At 46.6% G+C, this 25,287-nt stretch overlaps 1 protein-coding gene across 3 annotated transcripts in view; it reads right to left on the reverse strand.

Annotated features, from left to right (window-relative positions):
- Nucleotides 1-169: 169 nt before the first annotated feature.
- neurl1aa (neuralized E3 ubiquitin protein ligase 1Aa) overlaps nucleotides 170-25,287 on the reverse strand; it is a 37,330-nt gene continuing 12,212 nt past the window's right edge. For 2 of the 3 annotated variants that reach the window (XM_027010180.3, XM_081701179.1), the window contains exons 3-6: nucleotides 23,879-24,200; nucleotides 8,454-9,149; nucleotides 4,553-4,702; nucleotides 170-4,304 (exon numbers count right to left, since the gene is read on the reverse strand). In XM_027010180.3, coding sequence (XP_026865981.1) covers nucleotides 4,063-4,304; nucleotides 4,553-4,702; nucleotides 8,454-9,149; nucleotides 23,879-24,200 — 1,410 coding nt within the window. In that variant the 3' untranslated portion in view covers nucleotides 170-4,062. The remainder of the gene's footprint in view (nucleotides 4,305-4,552; nucleotides 4,703-8,453; nucleotides 9,150-23,878; nucleotides 24,201-25,287) is intronic. The other variant, XM_081701180.1, reaches the window with a different exon arrangement.

Genomic DNA, 25,287 nt, shown 5'->3' on the forward strand with positions numbered 1-25,287 from the left:
CTATTTCTTTAATTGAAAAATGTTATGCAACACAGAATGTCAATGCCAAAATGAATAAAATGTCTTAGTAACTGGTTAGAATATAACAATACCATTATAACCATTTTTTACACTCATGTAATTTTCTGAATAATCTGGACAGAAAGGAACAGGTCGGGAACACGCTAAATGAAACACATTTGGAAAGTTTATTGACACAGTCGTCTCACGACTCACAATAATCAGTCCTTACAATCCAGTCACCGACTGCCAAATGACCCGAAAAAGAACCACAAAGGACATTTCCACAACGGAAAAAATAGATTTCAAGTTTGCTTAAAATTGTGATGGGTGAATCGCAGATGAACTGATTCACTGAATCACTAATTCATTCAGTACTGGGAGGAAGTGAATCATAGCTACTTGATCCATTTTAACTACTTGGTCCCATTGTTCACCAATGGGGACTCAGTGAACAGAAAACCACAATTATTATATATTGGAAAATAAACATGGATAAATGGATAAAAATCTAGTCTTAATAGCTTTCAGTACTTAACAAACTGATCTAGTGGTTCCCAATTACATTATTGAGTGCTTTGCTATATATCAATGTAAGATTGTATAAATAACCCGCTGAGGTGTCCTCCGGTAAATCACCAAGTGTCAAAAACAGGGCAGAATGCTAACAAGGATACTCCCTTTAAAAAATCCCATCAAAGAGTTTAAACTGAAAGAAGATGATTATCTGTACCATATATTCCGAAGCAGACTACGCAGCCTCCAATACAGCAAATTCTATTACTGGACTGGCAAGAATGAGAAGTGAAGCTGACTGTAGTTTGTTAGGAAGGTCTTAAATAAAGGGGAAAAAAACACTCCCACTTGTTAAACGGTCCTGATGTATGTATGGGGTGTATTAAAAAATGGACCACACACGACAGTTCTGCTTGGATAGCTGTAAATAGGACGACAAGCTCAAATGTAAAATAAATAATTCTATTTTACAGCTAATCCGTTACAAGCATCTAAATCATAAATTATTTCATTTTGGGACAGGATTATCACACTTTCATTCGGGATTCATAATTTGGTCAGAACATTTGCATAAAGGTGTCAGATCTACAGTTCCTGGTATAAAGGGGCTAAGAAATGTACAATCAAATATTTTATAAAGTGACTTAAAAAACACAGGGATGGCCTTTAAACACCATGTGCTGTGCAGAACTTTGCAATGCACTTAGACAAGGGGAAATACAAAAAGGTAAGGTCAACTGAGGTCATCTATCTGCACAACTGTAAGGATTAGCTGTCAATTTCAAGTTATATGATAATTTCCTCTTCCTTTCCCAGAGCTTTCTTATAAATCTCCTCAAATGTCTTGCTTCATGTTTTAAACACATATGTAGTCTGTTCTATTGCTTGAAGCATTAAGCTTTCAAAATTGACAGCTGTGTGGATCCCTAGGCTCAGATCATAAAAACATTACCCACAAGATCGAAGGACTTGTAAAACAGGGCTCGGTATTGAGAAGGAAATTACAAAAAAAAAAAAAAACAAACAAACCTGAAAGAGATTGTACATCATCATCATCCTGTGCTTGTCTTGTACCCAGAAGAAACTTATTTGTGATTGCCTACTGCAAAGCCACTAGTAGATATACTACACAGTATGGCTTGTGGGCACAAGATAGCCATTTCTCTTTCTCTTTCTCTCTCTCTCTCTCTCTCTCTCTCTCTCTCTCTCTCTCTCTCTCTCTCTCTCTCTCTCTCTCGCTCTCTCCCTTTTTATTTTAAGAAATGCATTGCAGTGTAACCCAGAGAGGAACACACAACAAATACAATCATTATTATCAATCAAATCATAGCAAAGCATTAAAGGAACACACTGGATACTGCTATTCTAGAAGTTCAGGTTATTACCAGGTAACATAAATTAACATTCAAAATTGAGTAACCACTTCAAGCAACATCATTGTAGCTTAAAATATAGTGCTGCTGTCATGACAAACAAACAAACAAACAAACAAAATTTTCACAACATGTTTCCATCGGAGGAGAAGAATGACCGGGCTTTCCAAACTGGAGTCCCCCTGCAGCAGCAGCGATAAAGCGATAAAGTGGACGAGAGTGACGGGCGGCGCACAGTGCGCGCTGTTAGAAAAGGCGGATGGTGCTTTTAGCAGCGTCGACCTGAGCCCCGGGCGGCGCGGGCCCTTTGCACAAAACCAGCCAATGGCAATGTCCGTGGTGTCGTGTCGTCCAATGGGAGGAGAGCTCCCGCGGACACGAACGCCATCCCCAGGAGCTGCTGCTCGTGCGCTCGCTTGTAGTTACGAGTACTTTTAGCCACTTTTAGCCAGAGACTTTAAAATAAAATAAAAATAAAATGTTAACCGATAAAGCCACAGGCTGCGTCTTCACGGCATCTTCAGTTCATCTTGACCTATTCGACTAATGGGCAAAACCGCTCAGCTTCAGTGTGCACCCTGAAGGCAAAAAGACTCGCCGAAGCCTTTCCCTTTTGGCCCGTGGAGGGAAATTGATCTAACTTTCAGAGATCAGCTCATTTTTAGATACCAGTATAACTGATTCATTCAATATTCCCCCCTCGTATTTTCTGAAGACTAGTAGGAAAACTAGCTAGTATTAATAGGTTCTTTCCCAGCCTTCCTCGCAGCACTTTCGTCAGTCTTCTTTCCCAACTGCCCTTGAGCATCGGTTATCCTGCCGCACACCATCATGGCCTCAAATAAAGAGGGTCTTTTGTGAAATATGGATTAACTTAGCAAATCAAATAGCCTCTCGCAACAAACGATCCTTTCAGTGTTTAAGGCCTCAAGGCTGTGCTCCTTCTTCCAAGATTCTGGTCTCCATGGCAATTACATGTGCGGAGCGCTTCACGAAGCTGTTTGGAACACGCGGATGGCAGAGCTGACAGTGGAGCATGGATCTGGAGTGAATGGAGCTTTGATTGCACCATCCTGACTCGGGATCATTTTAAATTACATTACATAGTTATTCCATGTTTTTGTTTTTTTTCCCCTGGTCAGAGCGGACCACGTGCGTTCCAATTCCTTACATATGGATCCGTTCAATCACAGATGTAACGACTGACTATTCAGCCACCAGGGAGTGTCTGTTTGTTTTTAGACATTCTGTCAAATTCTGTTTTTTTTATTATTATTATTTTTTTTACCTGGTTTAACTTACCACTGTGTACACCTAGCGTAAGAAAAGCACTGACTCCAGACCTGACAACTGCAGCCTCGGGTTAACATATCTTAACGCAGCACTGTCGTTAATCCTTAAAAGTTCCTCTCATTCAGTAGTGCAGTACTGACCTCGGAGCGTGTAGCAACAGTAAGCTATGTGGAGAGGTAGCTCATGTACTGCCTCTACCGTGAGAGCACGAGGCTAGGACACACTCTACATGGGTGCTCACTCTCTCTTTGAGTCTCAGCTGTACACAGACAAAAATTGTGACACTGAAACAACTGCAAATGAACACGGCGGAAAGCATAGAGTTTTTGAGGACCGACGACAGCCTGAAGGAAATGAAGGTTACTTCCAAAGCCGTCATCTACGTCAAATACGACTTCCAGCTGATGAAGACTCTGCAACTATGTAAATAGACGAGTCTCTCACAGTCTCATATGGCTCAGAGGGGAAATGAAAGGGAGACACTGAAGTGACTCCTGAACATTGTCTGGAACTTCCTGAACTGATCGAGGTTATTTACATGATTACCATTTCCTTATTTTATTTATTTATTTTTTACATGTGGAAAGCTTTAGTTAGAATCTCAGTCTCCTATCCTGAGCAGCGACATGACTGGTTTCCGTAGCGACAGTTACCGTAGCAACAAAGGCTTGCGCATGAAACACCAAAGACCTTTTGCGGATGGAGGCCTGAGCCTTTGAGGTTCAAGGTTCAAAAGTCATTGCCATGGAAACAGAGAACCTCTGACTTGTCAGACAAGAGGTCCCTGAACTCTTTTGATGCCTCTTTTCCATGCACGAGGGTCTCTTTGACTTATGGCCCTTGCAGGACACTGTATATTAGAGAAGTGGGGTGTGGCCTCTTATGTACTCCTGTAGGTCTTTATAATGTCCTTAATAGCTCTCCTACAGATGGGACAGCAGGCATTGGCCATCTTTTTGAGGCGTAGGCCGCAGGTGTAGCAGAGACACATGTGGCCACAGGCGTAGATGACTGTGTCTACCGCGTTCTCATAGCAGATAGAGCACTCGTCCGGCCACGAGCTGGAGCATGATGGGAAGGTGGGAGACTTGGGGAGGTTGATGGGCGAGCTAGGGGTTGTTCCTTGGAGAAAATGAGGTGGAAGGGTAAAGGTGAGGAACAATAAGACAGTTAAGACGGAAAACCCAATATCACTTTGCAAAAGAAAAATCAATAAAAAGACAGAAACCAAACGGGCGTTCGCCCCTTAAATGGAGTCTAAACACCGTTCGCTCATGTAGTGCGTTATTACAGAGAGTGTGGGAGTGCATGAGAAGCAATGACTCAGAAGAAGGCTGGAATCAGAAAGCCCTAGACAACGTCACGCTCACCTCCGATGGAGCCGCGGAACGCTCCGGAGCAGCCTCCGTTCAGCGCAGGCTCCGAGCTGCCACTGCAGAGGCCCCCTCCGGGCGAGCGGGGAGAGGAGACGGGGGAACCGGGGCTGGACGGGCCGTGGGCGTCGCCCAGGTGGGTGGAGCCTGCAATGCAGATGTAAGGGTTGTAAAGAGAGACGCACGGCTGTCTACAGGAAAGCGTGAAAAGAGCAGGAAGGGGTTACTTCCAGCGCCTCCGCCACGTCCGATGCCCACCTACCTATGCGGCTGGCGGCAATGATGAACAGGTTCACGTATGCAGCTCGAAAGTGGATGTCTCGCATGGTGACAGGCATGTCCAAATGTGGACACTGAAACAAGGTGAACTACACAATAAGAACATGGACTTCAGAGCTAATCTGACCGTGGATTAATTGCCACACAACACGATTTGGTGCCAACAGGATTTCATTCCGATTCCACTGAAATCTAGCTACCCATGCATCCACTGAACTATGCTTAGCTCCAGGTGCTCTTTCAGCACCATTTTGACAGGAGGGCCCAGTACAGTACATTTTTTTCCTCGAGCTGTATGAAGTTAGACTGGAAGCTGAATATGACACGTCTGCAGGGAGGAATGGTATCATTAACACTCTGGTCAGATGATCTAAGAAAGCAGCTGGCTCGCTCCACTACCAAGGCAGAAACTAATGTGACTGAGCATAAATGCTTCATGAGAAGAAGTAAGCTGATGTTGGCATATATATATACACATTCAATCATTCCACACGGAGAGCCAGTTCACTTATTGTGTAGAAATATTGTGTGCCTCCTCACACAGAGTAGCTTTAAAATACATATAGAGGCTGTACTTCTAATATCTAATTAATATTTTACGATATAATTTTCTTTAGGCTTATTGTTGCCATTAATCAAAGGAGGAGTTAGACTAATGCTTTGAATTTACTGATACATTATTTAGAAAAAAAGGAAAGGAATATGTTTCCTTAATGGCAGGGCCTGGATCATGCTAGAAAAAGAATAGTGGCTAGAAACAGAACACATATCTTCTGTATGCTGTATGAAATGCATGTAAATGTCTGTACCTGACACGTAATCTGCATATTCACGGCGGGAGTCCACGTACTATGATAACGTGACAAGTTAATGTGGTATAACAGTAACAGGGCTCTCAGCTCCTTTTTAAAAGGCAGGAGAGAGGTGCAGACACGTAGGTGAGCCGAGGCAGTGTTCCAGACTTTAGGAGCTGCTAGAGAGGAACACAGAGGAAATGTTCAGAGATATATTGCCGTGAAATGGTATCATTTTTCTGTCTACTTTATCTCAATCGTCTACGCCAGGCGTCGTGGTGGCACCCCTCTATATGCCCTGAAGGGCGCCTCATGCATCGTAATTCTGCAAGGGAGAGCGCATCGTGTGCGGTCATCCCGAGGATTTAATCTGTGCCTAAAGAATGTGTGCGGAGGAGGAATGTCAGTTAATATCACTCCGACAGAGAGTCCCTTGCTGTTGTAGACGCACATTCCCCCTTTTCTCTCTCTCTCTCCCTCTTGCTCTCGCTGCGCCGCAGGAGGGTTCGTGTGGTGCTGAGACGCAGGAGGAGGTGACGCTGGACCCGGACCAGTGTCGGTAACTCATGGCCCCTATAACATGCGTGTGCGAGTGTGTATGTGCAAATGTGCGTGTGTGTGCGCGTGTGTGTGTGAGAGAGAGAGAGGGAGATGGTGATAGAGAGAGAGAGAGAGAGAGAGAGAGAGAGAGAGAAGGAAGAGGGGAGACATTGGAGTGCATGTGGGTGGTAGAGGTGTTGATTTGAGTGTGAAAGCTTGCCGACAGAATGCATAATACACAGTCCCTGATCTTCCTCTGCTCCTCCAACCACTCCTACTCCACCTCTGCTCCTCCAATCACTCCTCCCCCCACTGCCGGCACCAGAACCAGCGACATGTCCTCCTCTCCGTCGCTAATTTATAGCACAAGTCCGACCAGAAATGTTGATCTAAATATTTAACTGGGTTCTGTTGAGATAATAAAAGCCAGGACCGAGTACCACACACCCACACGCACCCACGCGCACGCACACACAAACACACTCACTTTATTGTTATGCTGACAACTTACTAAGTGGAGTAAATCCACATATGCCTATCTTAACTTTAGAGGGACTTCAGTATACAAACAATGAAATTCTTAGACTTGCATGCTTCTTAACATGAGGTTTACAACATCGTGCACCTTTGGCAATCCCTGCACTACGTGACTCCAAAACAGATTGCGCCCAGTGAGGAAAACACATTTACTTTATCAAATAATATGCATCAGTAAGGAAATATGTGGAAATGGATTCCACGTGTTTCATCACAACTTTAGCGTAGATCTGAGGTTCGGATGACAGCATGCTAAAAGAACTGCTCTGCTGTCATGTTTCGTCATCACCTGTTAACACTGGTGGCACCTTGCATAAGGTGACGCGCTGTCAGTATTCCCATTAACGCATTAACCTCTGCTAACACTGTGGTTTAGAGCCACCGCGTGCAGCTGCAGGGAAGAACAGTCACCTCAGATCAGCCAGCCCTGGCTGATCGTTCGGCTGTTCGTTTCAGCTGATTAAGGCCGTTTGAGAAAACGTCCTGTGCGTCTGAGTGCATCTCGTCCTGCCATGGTTGTTGATATTTTTAGACCCTATTGTCTTGAGCAGGAAAGTGGGGGAGCGTGTGCATGTGTGTGTGTGTGTGTGTGTGTGTGTGTGTGTGTGTCTGTGTGTGTGTGTGGGTCACAGCAAAGCAGGCTTGTGTCACCTGACGAATGTTTCCTCGTAATCGGCGGCAAGTGGAGCGTGCCTGGTGTCACGTACCACTGTCACTCAGGCAACGCGCCCGACCCGGGATGGGGTCAAGCTCTCCTTCATGAACCTGGAGGCGGACGGACGGGGACGAAGGGGAAGTGACTCTGCAGGAGGGACGAGGAGGGGAGGCGCGAGCGAGAGAGAGAGAGAGAGAGAGAGAGAGAGAGAGAGCAGGGAGAGAAAGGTGCGCGCCGGGGGGGGGGGGAGCCGGTGCGAGATGAACGCTCGCGCGCCGAGTGCAAACTCGCCCACTCTCCTGCCATCCAGCTCCCCTGCTCCCAGGCTCCTAACGAGACGACGAGAGGGAGAAGCGCGGCGGGGGCGAGGGATGTGCAGCGGGTGACACTGGCACGCTGAATTGCGCCCGCCGCGCGAACGCAGGTCACATAGCGCCCACGCGGCCTCCTGTCAGAGTTCCTCTTTTTGGCCGAGTTCTCTCTCTCTCTCTCTCTCTCTGTCTGTCTAGTGTACCTCGGCCGTTTACCAGGTCTATATATATGTAAGGGAAGCAAGGTGACGGGGTGGCACTCACCATGCATTCGAGCGCATTAAAGTTCTTCAAAGTGATCCCTGAATTATGCCCAGACGGCATAATGGGGAAGTTCCTATTCGTCAGAGCCCGGAGGCATTGTAGGAATATTGCACTAGCCTGCAGAAACTACCGGTCTGCTTGCAGAAACCACCCACCACATGACTGCGCTCGAGCCAATATGGACGAATGGTTCCACCAACCTCGAACATGCTTTTAAGATGGTTTCTCCAGCGCAACACAACGTGACCATGCAGGGATGAGATGGCACTAACCTGAGATAATTGCTTAAGAGGTTTAACAGAACAGCAGCTCTGACTGCCATAGTGTCACCAGGTAGTTCTGGTCAAATTTCATGATAGATCAGTTATTAGTTTTACTATGGCTAAACCCTAATGATTAGTAAGACATGTGAGTTTCTCTTTAGGTTTGATCCCAACATATCTTTCACCAAAAAAAAAAAAAGTTCAATAGTTCACAACAATATAAAAGTTTAATGGTATGACAGTCTGAGTACCTACCCAGAATCCTTAGCTGTGTAATAGCACCGTGCAGCCCAAAGAACATCCAGAGAGGACGCGAGTTGTCCACGCACACCTGCATCCCTGCATTTGCCCCATTATGGCTAAGGATCACCTCTCCATCCTGGGTGACCAGGAAGCCCAGAACGTCTCCGCTCTGGAGCGCCGTGGGCACCCTGCACACGGCCCAGAACTCCTTGCGGTCGACCAGCGCTTCGGGGTTGTAGGGTAGGTCGCTGGGACGTAGTGTCGACGGGTCGCACGACGTGACGCCGTAGGAGAGGGAGCCGGAGCGGGCCGGGTTGGACTTGGTCACTTTGAGGAAGATGGTCTCGCCACTTCGCAGCGGGCGTTCGGTGAACACCAGGGTGCGCTCTTCGCGGGCGTGCTCGGAGCGGCCCACCGTGTGCTCGTCCACGGTTTTGATGTGAGCGCCGCGGAGCTGGTGGAAGCGCAGGTCGCCCTCCAGGGAGGATGGGAGGAAGGACGACTGCTGGGAGTTCTGGGAGTTCTGGGGGATGGGGTACGCGGTCGGGGCGGGTGGGAGGCGGAGCCTGGCCTCATCCTGCTGAAGGTTGAGGTCACAGAGGCTGATGGACAGGCGGGAGGCATCGGCTTCGCGCCGCAAGGAGGAGGAGCCTCTTACCGTGGTGAAGGACCGGGGCCGGAGGCAATCTGGAGGGACAATTTCACTGTCTGTCAATGAAACAAAGGACACAAACAGTTGAAAATGGTTGTACACTGTTGTTCTTTATGAGAATCAGGATGGCAAAGAAAAGTTCCTCAAGTGGTATGCTATTACCTACTAGTTATTTGTTTATTCTATTTTCTTATTAAAAGAGCTTTTCTCTTAATTAATTCATTAATTTTTATGAATTTCAGAAGAGGAAAGCCCGTTGCTAGTACACTTGAAAAGCTGTTAAAACAACAGCAAAAGCTATGGATATAAAAAAGAGGCAAATAACCAGTGAAATGACCCATCTATTAATCATTATGACTATTATTAATAGATTTTTGAACCTTTCTTCAGCTTAATTGCATAAAATAAGGGTTAAAAACTGTGAAGCTTTAAAACACACGGAAGGCTCCCTGTAAATCTTCTGTCCTCTGGTATTACCAGTGCGCTACGCCCATGGAGATGCTCTCCTAAATGCAGTACACAATCCTATTTTAAAAACGTTTCTGTAAGCGATCTAATGAATAGATGTTTTCCAAAATGGCTGCCAGAGAGTATCCCTTTTCATTCTCTTCCTTTTATATCAGCCCCTACTCGGAATAGCACACTACCGCACGAGTGTAACGGTAGGTAGCGTAGCGTAGCGTAGCGCGGCGCCAAACATAACACTCCCTCCTTGGCTGCTGGGGTCCCAGCGTATCGCAGCGTGGCCTGATTATCCAACACACTCCTGGGCAGCCCAGCGCCTCTTATGTGCGTGCCGTGTGTTTAGCCTTCATCTGCACGTTCGGGGCCTTTCGGATACCCGCCGAAAATAACGGCGCTAAATCCAGCCGGCTGCTGTTCGTGGGGCTGGGGCCCAATTAGCTCGGGATCTCAAAGGGCGCTGCGGACAGAAACCCTCATCTGCAGCCTCCCCGAGTGGGAGGGGAGACAGGAAGTAAATCAGGACGGTGTGTGTGTGTGTGTGTGTGTGTGTGTGTGTGTGACTGAAGGGGTTGGGGGTGGAGGAAGATGAGGAAGCAAGAAGATGTACACTGAGAAAATGACAGGTAAAAAAAAAGAGGACAGAGAGAATATGCTAGAAAAAGGACCTCCCTTTCTCTCCCTTTTTCTCTTTCTGTATCAGTGGTGGCCCAAAAAGGCAATTGGATTAGCTCTTGCCATAGATAAACCCTCTTAGCCTCGATTACTCCTTGAGACAGGAGAGAGAAGAGAGAGAGAAAAAGACAAAGAAAGAGACAGAGGTAGAGAAAAAAAGAAGTATATAAAGAGAGTTATATATAATATAGAAAGAGCGAGAGAACACATTTCTCAGTTCTTTTTAATAGGGTTACAGGATAATGACCCAGATATATCCAGTTCAACAACTAAACACACACACACTCACACATATAAAACTGATTTTTGGATGGGCAGACAGCTCTGTGTTCCTTGTTATCTCGGCATCTGTCGTCTTCCACTGGCATCGTTTGTTTCCCGTGTTATTCATGGACCCTGGGGAGGCATCAGCCTGGACCAATCCTTCTCCCTCGGTTATAGAAAGCTGGCTTAATATTTTAAGCCTCGAAACTCAATCTTTTCCCAGCGATCCACTTGGCAAGCTGCAGCACTCTGTATTCAAGGCCTGTGCTTCCCGCCAGGTGACTCACCTCCATCGCACGAGTGGATCCGAGGACGGATCGCACGTTAATATCCCTCTCGTTTGGGCCTCGTGCAGACGCAACCAGCCTCTTCCTGTACATTGCCTGGGGCTTAGCAATGGCTGCTTGCCTCCTTACAGACAAGAGCCTTGGACCGATGGGCCACCAATGAGATTGGACCGGCGGAAAAAAAAATAACTTGAAGGTTGTTATTGTGATAAAAGGAAGTCTAGGCTGATTACTGAGGTGTAAAGTGAGGGCTAGCTCTTAGCTCGAGCACAAACATGACTAACGCTACAGTTTATTAGGTACTTTCATCACCAAAAAGGGCGCGAGAGAGATATTCTTTTGATTTGTGTCCTGATGTCGTTTTCTAGCAAGAGCATTTCTGGATCAAAGAAAACAGGAAGAGTTGATATCACAGAAAGGAGGACTAAGCGAAAATGTATTTTTTCACAAGAGGCCACACACACACACAGAATATCCACACACACACACACACACACACACACACACACACACACACACACACACACACACACACACACACACAAATAATCCACAACACACACGTGTGCACACACACACACACACACACAAATAATCCACAACACACACACACACACACACACACACACAATCTACCCACACACATAGATAATCTACCCACACACATAGATAATCCACCCACACACACAGATAATCTACCCACACACATAGATAATCCACCCACACACACACAGATAATCCACCCACACACACGTATAATCCACCCACACACACACAGATAATCCACCCACACACACAGATAATCCACCCACAAACACACACAGATAATCCACCCACACACACACAGATAATCCACCCACACACGGATAATCCACCCACACACACAGATAATACACCCACACACACACAGATAATCCACCCACTCACACGGATAATCCACACACACACACACACAGATAATCCACCCACTCACACGGATAATCCACCCACACACACACAGATAATCCACCCACACACACAGACAATCTTTTTTTTTTTAGATGTATGAGTGCCTCCCATAAGAACACACACACACAAACACAGACATGGACACACACATGATTGTCAAATACATGCTGTTTAAAAGGAAAACCACTCCAATTTTTCAGCTCCCAATGAAGAGCAAGCCAACACTGGCTAATGATCTTGCTGTGAACTCTGCTGTTCTGCCCCTCATTGCTGTGACACTGCTGCATGTTACGGCTTCGCCAGCCCTCACATCCACTGTGCCATCGGACCACCGACGTCCTGCCCATAAGAACGGACCCTCCAGGATTCCTCCCACAATCAGGATGATTAAGGGAACTCAAAGATTTCCCAAGCCGAGCAGGGCCAGCATGAGGGGGCCAGACGGAGCCCATTACATTAAAACCTGCCTCTCAGTGGGATTACTAAACCCGCCTCGCAGTGGGATTAATAAACCCACCTCTCAGTAGGATTAATTGGATTAGACCGTGCCTGGATGATCCACACTGCCTTATTCCTTCTGTGGACGTCCATGGAGAAAGAGAATTCAGAGTGGACGCCGTCTGCTGGTGTGAGTGTGTGTGTGTGTGTGTGTGTGTGTGTGTGGTGGGGGGTTGGGGAGGACATAGGGAAGGACAGAATGATGGTGGGAATCAGGATAACAAGGCTGTAAAATACAAGGTGTTGAGATGAACAGGGCTGGTGACACTGAGTATTAGTGGAAGCCGAACACACCCACACATAATTAAATGTGAGGGTGATTAAGTTTATCTGGGTCAAACAACCTTCTTCCTTCCTCCCTCCAGGTTCTTCCCTCCTTCCCTGTGCAAGTGGACTCAAGGGTCTGTGTTTTTCTGTTCTGCTGATAACAACACCGATGAGCTCATAGCGCGTTTTAACCATTACTATAATGTCCTCTCAGTGATTTAAACTATTCCAGGAGGTCACTGATGTGTGTGGTCAGTGCTCTATTTACACAGTCTCAAACCATAACGGCCCGGGAGGATTATATAGAGCTTTTGTATCGTCTGCCGTAGTCACTCACTGCTTCCTGCGCACTGTGACCATTCCTCGTAACAGCGAAGGCACCGCTGACCACCAGTTTGTCTCCTGCGTCCAAGGTGATACGCCTGACGTGGCAAAAGAAAGCATCGAACCGAAATTTGCGGAACGACGTGTAATAGACGATGAATGAAGATGACGTCGTGGGCTGAAAGGACTCTGTGCGGCCTCGGAGCGGAGCCCCAGATGGTGGGAGGGAGTGGGGGGGGTTGGGGGGGGTTAAGGGTACTTACACCAGGACGTGTGCAACCCGCGCCAGCTGCTGCCCCCTAATTATCCCGCACCTGCTCGACCGCCCGTCGGCCCCCTTCCCGTTTGTCCCATTGGCCCCTTTCGCACGAGGCCCGGCACGGCTGCGCGCTGATTGGCCGAGGCCAGATCTTAATCTCCCCGAGAAAGGGGCTACTTCAAAAAGATGGAGTGTTTTTACTGTTTTCTGAAGCGATATGAATCCGGCCTAGGCCAATGACCGAGGCGCTGCGACTGATGGGTAGCAGCTGCATGGGCAGAATGCAGCGCCTATTTTTAACGCTTTTGTTCTGTTTTTCTTTCTTCCTAAAAACATAAAAACAACACAAAAAAACAAGACAAAACAAAACAAGCCCCCCCTTCTACCGCGAGGCACCAGCACCTGTTGGGGCTAAACGCTAAAGCACGCGGAAAGTAAGCAGATGCCGGCCTTGATAAACGAAACAAGCCGTTTGCTTAAATCACAGCGGAAAACAAATGGCCAAAATGGCATTGCTGCGAAGAGGCGGCTACGTTTTGCCTCGTTCTTTCCACTAAAGACTTGCTGAGGTCTTGACTCCCTCTGACTCAGTGTTGGTGTTCTCTACCTCCTTGTTTTCCTCTCTATCTCTGAGCCCTCTCAGTCCCGTCCCCCCCCGTCTCTGAACGCTGAGAGGGAGACATGGAGAAAGATGAAGAGCAAGAGGCTCACATGTGCACATTCTCTCCGAGGGCAAAGAGAAGGGGGGGGGGGGTGTCTGTGCATGCATGAAGTGGGTGTGTATGGAACACAGAGAGAGCGAGAGAGAGAGAGAGAGAGAGAGAGAGAGAGAGAGAGGGAGACAACGGGCTAAGGTTTCAGGAGCGCTAGGATGCTGGCTGGCTGCCACGGCATTGCTGTTAAATCCCTCTGGAAAGAGCAGCAGCCTCCCAGGCGACACATGGTCACGACAATGAAGCCCGACAAATACTCCGTAAGTCCCAAAAGCTCCTCCTCTCAGGACATCCAGCCCTCTCGCTCTTTCTCCCGCCCCCTCCTCGAGGTCGTCCCCAAACCAGCGTGCCGCTCCGGCCGCAAATCATCCATGCAGCTCTGGCCAGGCCTGGACCAACAGCCTCATCGTAGAAGGTCTCAAACCAAAGCACGCACTTTAATCTTTACAAGCACTTTACGTCTTTACACGTGCTTTACGTCTTCGTTCCCAGCAAATATAGGCCTGGTCCTGACCTCGGGCTTTCTCGCTAAGCTAAATGTTTATGGGACTGGGGTGGGAATTCAGCTTCGGCCTGTTGGAACAAGCAACAGACACTGCAGAACTGCGGCATTCGAGGGGATCGGGCCAGCCTCTCGACTGGGTGCAATTCAAGGCACTGCCTTCTTCCCAAAGAAGGGTGTGGTCTAAGGCTGCTCTCACGCAAAAGGTCTTATCTGTTGTTCCTATTTTGATATGACCAGGATGAGATTCTTGAACAAGCTTCAGAATGCATTGCCTCCCCAAATGTGTGGATGTTTAATTCATATAAACTTGTTTTATAAACTCATGTTTGTCCTGGCTGTTTTTATATATATATATATATATATATATATATATATATATATATATATATATATATATATATATATATATATATATGGCTCTCTTATATATATATATATATATATATATATATATATATATATATATATATGGCTCTCTTATATATCTCTTATATATAAGAGAGCCACGCCTTAAAAGTCCATGTTTTGGCAAAGGGGAAAAGGGAAGAAAACCAGGAGATCTAAGTTTGGGAAAGATGACTGGAAGGACACTTAACGGCAGGAAAGGACCACAACAGGTCACGCCGCTTCTTCCTGCCACCTTGAGAGCTCTTCCTGCAGCTTCCTGTAAGAACGCCAAGCGTGAAGAGGAAGAAAATCAACCTTGACACTGCTTTGCATTTTTTTCTTCGCCTTCTCACTGGAAAGCACTGCAGAAGGCATAGTCGGAAAAAAAATTCCCTCCAGATGAGTTACTGCATCGTGTGCCATCTGCTCTTCTAATTTCCTAATTCGTTTGGCTCTGGAGCAGACGACCTTCCAAACAAATACCTTTAGCGATGGTAGCATGGAAACACCTCTGAGTCCAGAGCCGCTCACTCCAGTGCTAATTTCGTTTGGCCTGGCTGGCAAAAAAAATATTTAATAGATTCTTTTTGGAGAATTCAACCAGTCTTCTTTCTGCATTTCGTAAATAAAGTCGGGGGGAAAGTATGTGGCGTAGCGCAACGGCTTCAAAACAAGCGCTATCTTTCCTCTGTTTTTTAGCGTAGCTCAGCTTAGCGCTATGAACTTTAGCGACGTTAACCAGTGTATCCAGAGAGACCAAACAGCTGGGGCTTTTGGAAGACAGATTGTCAGCCAGCTTCTCATCGGGGCACAAGTATAAGTCCATTTCTTCTCGGTTTCTCTCTCGGCCCTGCCAGCTTTATTTGCTTAGCCCCCCGTTATCCGTCCACATTGACATATTAACGGCATCTTTGTTGAGTTACTGTGACTTGGAGGGGCCTGCTCTTCTGTAAATCTTTGCTTATTGCCATTGCAGCCATATTTTTCTCTGTTACTATTTACCCTGACCGCTCTCTCAGGACAATGAACTTACTGAGTAGAAGAAAGTAAACACAAGGAAATGCTTGGCCCTTACGCACGCTCTCAGACGTGTGGCAAGATGTTGGGGAGCCGAGCTACTGCGTTAGCCATGCTCACTGACACCTGAATGACTCTAAGTAGAAAACCAATCTACTAGTGGACAAGTGAGATTCGGCACAAACTTTATGCACCATCCAATATGACAAGGCTTTCAGTTCAGGTCTGCTGCACTGCCTGAACCCAAACTACTTAAGTGTATGTAGGAAAACTGGACAGCTATACCTGAGTATGCCTACTATGTACTGAGAAGTAATGTATCTGCAATCCCATATCAGGGGTTGCACTCCAAAGTGCTGGAAGTGGTATGTATTCACATTTTATATTTAAACGCTTCCGCAGGCCTACAGAAATAAGGACACACTAGACTAGAAAAGGCACGCTAAAACAGAAAAAGCACAGGACGGAAGACTAACCACTGGCTAAATTCAACAGCTTTGAAACACAGGCATCTAAAAGGCTGCGCTGTTGTGTCAGGTCTGCTGAGCATTTGCAGCCAGGGTCTGCAGGAGCACTGGACATTTTAAGAAACCACCTACTCCTTATCTGCTGTTTGAGTAGCTCATTTAACGGCACGGCTCAAACGTGGGGAAGACATGTGAGAAGGTCTGCTATGGGCAAAGTTGATGGTGCATATAAAAACGATGCGTGAATGACATGAATCTCCCCACGTTTTCGTGCTTTGCTGTCCAAAATCCAAGTGGGTACCGAAGTGCAACATCTCTCGTGCCCTAGACTCACGAATGTCTGTCGGTGTTTAATTTCACACCCCTTAGTATGGGGGATTATGCATTGGCGCATTTCTTAGCACACCTTGGTAGCTGAGACAGGTCTGTCTCTTTCCATTATAACTTTCAGACTCATAAACAGTTTTTCATAACATATTCCACAGGACTTGAATTCTCCCACAGAGTTCCAATGACATTTCTTTTGTAAATTAACAAACCTTTTTGGCATGTTTTTCTAAAGTCATTAAAAACTACGAGTCATAAAACTTTCTATAAAGCCATAAAACTACGAAGCATTAAACTTTCTCTAAAGTCATAAATCTATGAGCACAGCATCAAGCTATTAACCCTTTGCAACCCAAATGTTCACAGTTCTTATTCTTTTCTTGTATCGCGCCTGTGCATTTGCAGCAGTTACTGAAAGTCTGAAAAACCTCTTGTGCATTTAGTTACACTTGTTGGACCATTTTGTATCCGACTCCGTAGAGTGCAGAGGTTTTTTTAAAGTCCTGTCAGACGTTTTTGACCTTGGCCCTGGGCTGCCACATATTAGCATGATTAAGGAATGTGGAGTAATGGCATATTGTTTCACTTGTAGTCGTGTTGTCTACATTTCAGTAGAAAACAATACTTAACCAATCATATGAAGGACTGTAGTTAATCATTGTGTTGGTGCATATGATAGAACTGCCGCAAAATGAAACAACTAAATAAGAAACTAGTATCTTGATCATTCTTGATACAGACATCGTTTGTATCGTAAGATGTAACTGGCTGTAACTGACTGCTGTACAAAATTAATGATGGTCAAATTCTATCTAAGCTTTTAATAAATCTCCCGGTAAAAATGTGCCAGTGCCTGCTAATCTGTATCTTAATATAATATGCAAAACTGTAAATTATAAACTTTAGGGATTTAAAATGTAACCCTTCTGATGGTCATGGTAACTTTCCCTTTATATAAGAGATTTCATATTAGAGACCATATTATATATTATATAGAGACACTTTCAGAGAGTTTCAGAGGTAACCTTGGATGTACTTTTCTAATCTGGGTATACTTGAGGAATACTACCTCAAGTATTCCATCAAGTAAGGGATTTTAGTGCTTTTTTCACCTCTTGAATACAGGCCAACAGTCTATATGAGAACCTGTTGACTCCTAAATAGCAATAACACGCTGTATAAGGCAAGCCTGATTACCCCAAAAGATGACATAAATAGCACTGGCTAGCACTGACTATAGATCAGCTTCAGAAGGTAACAAAGATCATTAGAGTGCTTCGCAAGTGAGAAATAAGATCATAACTAAAAAGCATCTAGAATGCCATTAATTACCAAATACATTATACAAATGACATGTGGCTGTTATGCTCTGGCTCAGTGTAAAGACTAATCATCTGGATTAAATAAATCTTTGTTCGCCGAGAGTTAATTCAACCCAATAAGCGTGAGTCTAACACTGGTGGATCCGTTGAGCAATGCTTCTCCCAGCCATGCTCTTCAAATTGTATCCAACCACGACTCCACGCTGAAGTTCTCACATCTGAAGCCACTCACGGCTGCCCAAACACAGTCCAGTGTTTCTGTCTCTCTCTCTCTCTCTCTCTCTCTCTCTCTCTCTCTCTGTGTGTGTGTGTGTGTGTGTGTGTGAGTGTGTGTGTGTAATTCTGAGTGACAGGGCCATGAAGTAGCCCCAGCCTGGGGTATTTATTAAACAACATTCCTGCTTCTTTGCCTGGCCATATGCCTTGAGGAATGACTTCATCCCTCTCCACTTATGTTCCTGCATCCAGAACTCCATACTGTGGTTGTGCAGTTCGAGAACTGCACGTAGCCAACTTCATCCAATCAAATGCTAGCACAGGGATGACTCTAGGGCTCTAAAAGCAACACCTTTCCCGAGCCGTGAGGGCCCTGAGAAGCTTCGAAAACATGTGAATGGCTGTCAACGTTACAGAGCCGAAGTGAAGGCGGACCTTCGGGCTTATGAAAGTGCTAGCACTAACGTTAGTGCTGAGCCAGGCAGATTTGCAGAGCACCGTGAATGTTTCTCTTTGCCAGAGTTTCAAGAGAGATCCATGTTCAGTGTGACAGATTAAGCTATTGGAGATAAAAAGAATGTAAATCAGTTCTAAAAGTTGCCTATTCTTAAACCTTTTTTTTTAGTGTTATACATATAGTTGCTCCAGGGTACAGGAAACTGTGTATCCGTTAGACTTTGAAATTCTTGACTTTTTGGGATTCATACTATCTGTTCTTTGGAACTCTAGATCTTGTGTTCTTTAAGTTTGAGTTTCCCATCATTCTGGTTAGGTTGATCAAGGCTGACTTTCATTTAACATATTTATTACTATGATAATATGGTAAGGGGGTGCAGGGTGATAGCAATAATGAAATAATGCAGTGATTTATTGAGTTGGTCCTGCTGTTTGCATCAATGCAAATTTACCTTTAGAGTTCTTTCCCCAGGGTAGCTCTTTGTTTCTTGCACTTTCACACGTAATACCCTCTCTTCAGTAACACAAATGTCCTGCACAAGTAACATCCGTCCTTCAGCAGCACAAACGTCCTGCACACGTAACACCCGTCCTTCAGCAGCACAAACGTCCTGCACATGTAACATCCATCCTTCAGCAGCACAAACGTCCTGCACACGTAACACCCATCCTTCAGCAGCACAAACGTCCTGCACACGTAACACCCATCCTTCAGCAGCACAAACGTCCTGCACACGTAACATCCATCCTTCAGCAGCACAGACGTCCTGCACACGTAACACCCGTCCTTCAGTAACACAAACATCCTACACACGTAACACCCTCACTTCAGTAACACAAACGCCCTGCACACGTAACACCCGTCCTTCAGCAGCACAAACGTCCTGCACACGTAACACCCTCCCTTTAGTAACACAAACATCCTGCACACGTAACACCCGTCCTTCAGCAGCACAAACGTCCTGCACACGTAACACCCTCCCTTCAGTAACACAACCGCCCTGTACACGTAACAGCTGCTCTTCAGCAGCACAAAGGTCCTGCACATGTAACACCCATCCTTCAGCAGCACAAACGTCCTGCACACGTAACACCCGTCCTTCAGTAACACAAACGTCCTGCACACGTAACACCCTCCCTTCAGCAGCACAAACGTCCTGCACACATAACACCCGTCCTTCAGTAACACAAAAATCCTGCACACGTAACACCCTCCCTTCAGTAACTCAAACGTCCTGCACATGTAACACCCGTCCTTCAGCAGCACAAACGTCCTGCACACGTAACATCCATCCTTCAGCAGCACAAACGTCCTGCACACGTAACACCCATCCTTCAGTAACACAAACGTCCTACACACGTAACACCCTCCCTTCAGTAGCACAAACGCCCTGCACACGTAACACCCGTCCTTCAGCAGCACAAACGTCCTGCACACGTAACACCCTCCCTTTAGTAACACAAACATCCTGCACACGTAACACCCGTCCTTCAGCAGCACAAACGTCCTGCACACGTAACACCCTCCCTTCAGTAACACAACTGCCCTGTACACGTAACAGCCACTCTTCAGCAGCACAAAGGTCCTGCACATGTAACACCCATCCTTCAGCAGCACAAACGTCCTGCACATGTAACATCCATCCTTCAGCAGCACAAACGTCCTGCACACGTAACACCCGTCCTTCAGTAACACAAACGTCCTGCACACGTAACACCCTCCCTTCAGCAGCACAAACGTCCTGCACACGTAACACCCGTCCTTCAGTAACACAAAAATCCTGCACACGTAACACCCTCCCTTCAGTAACTCAAACGTCCTGCACACGTAACACCCGTCCTTCAGCAGCACAAACGTCCTGCACACGTAACATCGATCCTTCAGCAGCACAAACGTCCTGCACACGTAACACCCATCCTTCAGTAACACAAACGTCCTACACACGTAACACCCTCCCTTCAGTAACACAAACGCCATGTACACGTAACAGCCGTCCTTCAGTAACACAAACGTCCTACACACGTAACACCCTCCCTTCAGTAACTCAAACGTCCTGCACACGTAACACCCGTCCTTCAGCAGCACAAACGTCCTGCACACGTAACACCCATCCTTCAGCAGCACAAACGTCCTGCACACGTAACATCCATCCTTCAGCAGCACAAACATCCTGCACACGTAACACCCGTCCTTCAGTAACACAAACGTCCTACACACGTAACACCCTCCCTTCAGTAACACAAACGCCATGTACACGTAACAGCCGTCCTTCAGTAACACAAACGTCCTACACACGTAACACCCTCCCTTCAGTAACTCAAACGTCCTGCAAACGTAACACCCGTCCTTCAGCAGCACAAACGTCCTGCACACGTAACACCCATCCTTCAGCAGCACAAACGTCCTGCACACGTAACATCCATCCTTCAGCAGCACAAACATCCTACACATGTAACACCCTCCTTTCAGTAACACAAACGTCCTGCACATGTAACACCCATCCTTCAGCAGCACAAACATCCTGCACACATAACACCCATGCTTCAGCAACACAAACGTCCTACACACGTAACACCCTCCCTTCAGTAACACAAACGTCCTGCACAAGTAACACCCGTCCTTCAGTAACACAAACGTCCTACACACATAACACCCTCCCTTCAGCAACACAAACGTCCTACACACGTAACACCCGTCCTTCAGTAACACAAATGTCCTGCACACGTAACACCCGTCCTTCAGCAGCTACACTGGCTCCCTGTTATCTCCTGGGTTAAGCATAAAATCCTTCTCCTAACCTTCAAAGCTCTTCACGGTCTTCGCGGTCCTACCTATATCTCCCAGCTCCTTCATTTACACTGTCCCTCCCACACCCTTAGATCCTTGCACTCTGGTCTCCTTATTCTCCCACCTACTCTACTCACCACCATGCGTGGCAGATCCTTCAGAGTCGCTGCTCCTAAACTTCAGAAACCTCTACCACAGTCTCTCTGCAACTATTATGTGCCTTCCTTCAAAAAAAACCTTTTTTTGTTTTACTGTTCTTTATCCTTCCTAGTGCCTTTTTCCACCTCTAACATAAAGCATCCTTGGGTTTGTGAAAGGTTCTGTAGAAATAATAATTCTTCTTCTTATTTATTATTATTGCTGATTTGCGTTCATACAGAAGACTAAACCCTGGAACAGCTATGCGGTTCCATTAGTCACATATCTGCGAGCAGGTCTGCAAAATTTTGGGTGCCAGGTTCATTAATTTACTGATTTTTGTTATTCGGATACAGTCGTGTGGTAAAGAACAGCGCTTTCGGGCACATGGCATCTCACCGTGTGCCGTGAAACTTAAGAAAGGGGAGTGACATGGTAAGTTGAAGCAGTCACATTACGAAATGATGTAATCCACGTACGCGGTGCTGGGAACAGACAACTTCCACGCGTGCAGCGGATCCCATACCAGAGTTCACTTAAAGGGCACTCCGGACCACCAGTTTTAGAACGGAACAGAGATAAGTTCTCTGTATGTTCCCGAACTTGACATCTTTCGCACTTGACCAAATGTATCAAACTCGCAGAGCATGCGGCTCTAAGTCTGGCAAATAACTCTAGTAGGAAAATGCCTTAGAAGTATTGCGAAGTATGTATTTGGATGCAGATACATCTCAGCATAGACTGGTCACTTAAAAGCACATATAGTTCTTCAGGTGAACAAACAACTTGAAAAATGCCAAGTGAATGCTTCTCCTGAAGATTTTCTTGTATGTGTGTGTGTGTGTGTGTGTGTGTGTGTGTGTGTGTGTGTGTGTGTGTGTGTGTGTGTGTTTGACGGGTATGCTTACAGCATACAAAATGTTGATGCTTCTGATAAGAGTTCTTGGGGCCAAAAGCAATGTGGAAAATTACAAGGAACTGTAGTTATCAGTACATGATGCATGCAGGTGGGAACCATTGCAACTCAGAATCCATAATAAAGGTCACCAATTCTAATTTTCTGTGCCATAAAAGGAGGCTAAATTCAGAACACTTAATTACAATGTACGTCATGTATTGCCATCTACCCACCCCCTCCCCAAAAAAAATCTGTACATGTGGAGAAATTATTGGGCTTGTCAGTGTGAACTGAAGAGGAGTTTGCAATGAGACTGGTACAAGCAGCCAGCAGGGTGGGTTCACCTTTCTCCTTCTGTGGCTAATACACTGCGAGCTACCATCCCTTCCGGCCTTGACCAGACGTGTGGGGCCAGTCCACTTTGATCTTTCCAGGCCTGGCATTCGGTTCTCTGTGGGGCAGTGGGAGTGCTCTGATGACCTAGTACCACTGGCCATCTGCCAGTTTACAGGCTGTCACAGAAAGAGGAAGTGTAGCTTTCTGATTTAGAGATGGAGGATTGCTACTGCTGCCGGGAAGAGAAGCAAGAAGGAACCTGCGCGCACACACCCGCACACATGCACGCACGTGCGCGCGCACACACACACACACACACACACACACACACACACACACACACACACACACTGTGTCAGGCCTGTGTGAGGCAGTAGGATGTAGAGGAATATGGGCTTGGTTGTATATGTCGGCGCCACAACTTGGAAGATGGAGAGGCCTTAGATAACAGTACACACACACACACACACACACAAACACACACACACACACACACACACACACACTCACACTCACAACAAGAAAAACATCACATACAATCGACAGATAGCAGGAACCGAGGTTGCTGTCAATTGGCACAGTGCGCAATTAGGATAGATGGGGTTATCTGGAGAGCATGTGACCTGCTTCTATATTTATGCCCGAAGGATGACGGCATTAAGGCCGTATGTGCATGTGGGCATGTGTGTGTGTGTGCGTATGTGTGTGTTTGTGTGTGTGTAGCTTCTCACCCAGCGTCACATCAAAGCTAAGTCTATGGTATGCTCTGTTAAGTTCTTCTATGCGTGCCAGAGTGTGGTTACACTCCCCAGCCTGGTTGCTGTTAACACAATGACCCAGCCCTGAAAAGGCACTCTTTTTCACACACTCACACACTTCTGATATTCCTAGAACCATATAACCATTATCACACACTTGCTCATACTGGAAGGCGCTTTGCCAAAGGTGGACAGCTTTCACACGGGTCGCGTTTAAAGAACAGCAAGTGCTCACGTGGAAACTCCAGAATTCTAGGGATGAGGCAGTAGAGCGAATGCACCGCTCACCTCAAACGCGCCCCAAATTAACCCTTCACTTAATTACCAGGTTTTGTCGGTGCGTTTGAGCAGGTGGTCTCCAAACCCTACTGGCTCCTGGCCACCCAGGACTTCAGTGACTCTCCCCACCTCTAGGGCTCACTGTCAATCCCTGCACACCCCCCCCCCTCCCTCCTTGCCAAAGCATCACTCACCCAGCAGCTGCACGCCCCGCGTCAGGCCGTAGACGTCGATGAGCGCCCAGAGGGGTTCGGTGGCACGGACGCCGCTGAAGAACAGCATGGGGCTGGATTCGTTGATGCGGTAGAAGACGCGACCCTTCTTGTCCACCCAGAAGGCCACCAGGTTGCCCTCGTTGGCGAACTCCTCGGGCAGCGCCTTGGCCCAGAAGCCGCTCTGCGAGACCAGGTCGGGGCAGGCGTACTTGGGCAGGCTGTCGGGGTTGATGCGCGACGGGTCCCTGGAGGTGAAGCCCAGGCGCAGCGCCCCGCTCCAGCAGCACTGCTTCTTTGTGATCTGCGGACGGAGGCCGTTAAACGCTCGTGACCATCTATCTTAAGTATCGGTGATCCTTGTTGTTGTGGCAAAATGAAAGTGAGAGCGCTGTGAAGTACTGAAGTGTGGCGTGACTGAGGTTTGTGTGAAAGCACACAACTGCATCGCCTACCCATCCACTCCGTGTTTACCCCCTCGAGCTTCCCTCCCTTTCTCTGATAAAATTCCCCACTTGCGAAATGAAAAGGAAAGAGTAACAGATTCCATTCCATCAGTTCCATTATACTCCACTGACTTCGGCTGTCGGCAAAAACGCCACCCAGCAGAAAAACATTATGAGCAGTTCATATGCAGTAATAGTACGCGGTGGCAAGGTGATCCGCAGTTTTGTGGCACATTCAGTTTGGACAAGATAATGCAAGGCAATGTCCATGTTTCCTTAAAACTTTGCAACCTCGTTTTGATTTAAAAGGAAACTTCAAACTAAGCGATAGCACAGCTAATAATGATATGAGCTGAGAACCAAAGCAAGCACAGAGCAGTTAGCGTTACAGGTACATACGTACACCGTCCCATTCTCCCGCTAGCTTATCGTTCGGTTTTTGAGGCATGTTAGTGTTTTTGGATGAAGTATTCCTTTAAAGGCAGCCCAAAGAGGAGACTGAGAGCCATGCGTGAGGAGAAGTATGCTGTGTTTAGAGTAGCTGGGCTCTGTTTTATTTGAGGTACAGTAACCGCTGGCCCAGCTACGGGGATAAATACTACAAACATGTCAAGAACATGATGACTTACACTGCGACGACCTGGGCTTTTGGAGAATCTCTGGATTTCAAAATTGCGGCAACGTGTGTGTGTGTGTGTGTGTGTGTGTGTGTGTATGCAGTTTGATTTATGTATATGTGTTAAGTGTGTTAGTGTAGTACTGAAAATGAGAGGGTCCTTTCAAAGTAATTAGTGTGAGGGTGTGGTTGTTAGGGTTAGGATTAGGGTTGGGGTTGAGCTAGTATTACAGTGAATATTTGGTACAGCCTGCAGTGTTTAGACCTCTCTCACTCTGTCTGTCTCTCTTACTCTGTCTGTCTCTCTAGCAGTCTGTCTCTCTCTGTGT

The sequence above is a fragment of the Electrophorus electricus genome, chromosome 18, assembly GCF_041902795.1.
Source record: "Electrophorus electricus isolate QZ-2024a chromosome 18, ASM4190279v1, whole genome shotgun sequence".
NCBI classification, from domain to species: Eukaryota; Metazoa; Chordata; class Actinopteri; order Gymnotiformes; family Gymnotidae; genus Electrophorus; species Electrophorus electricus.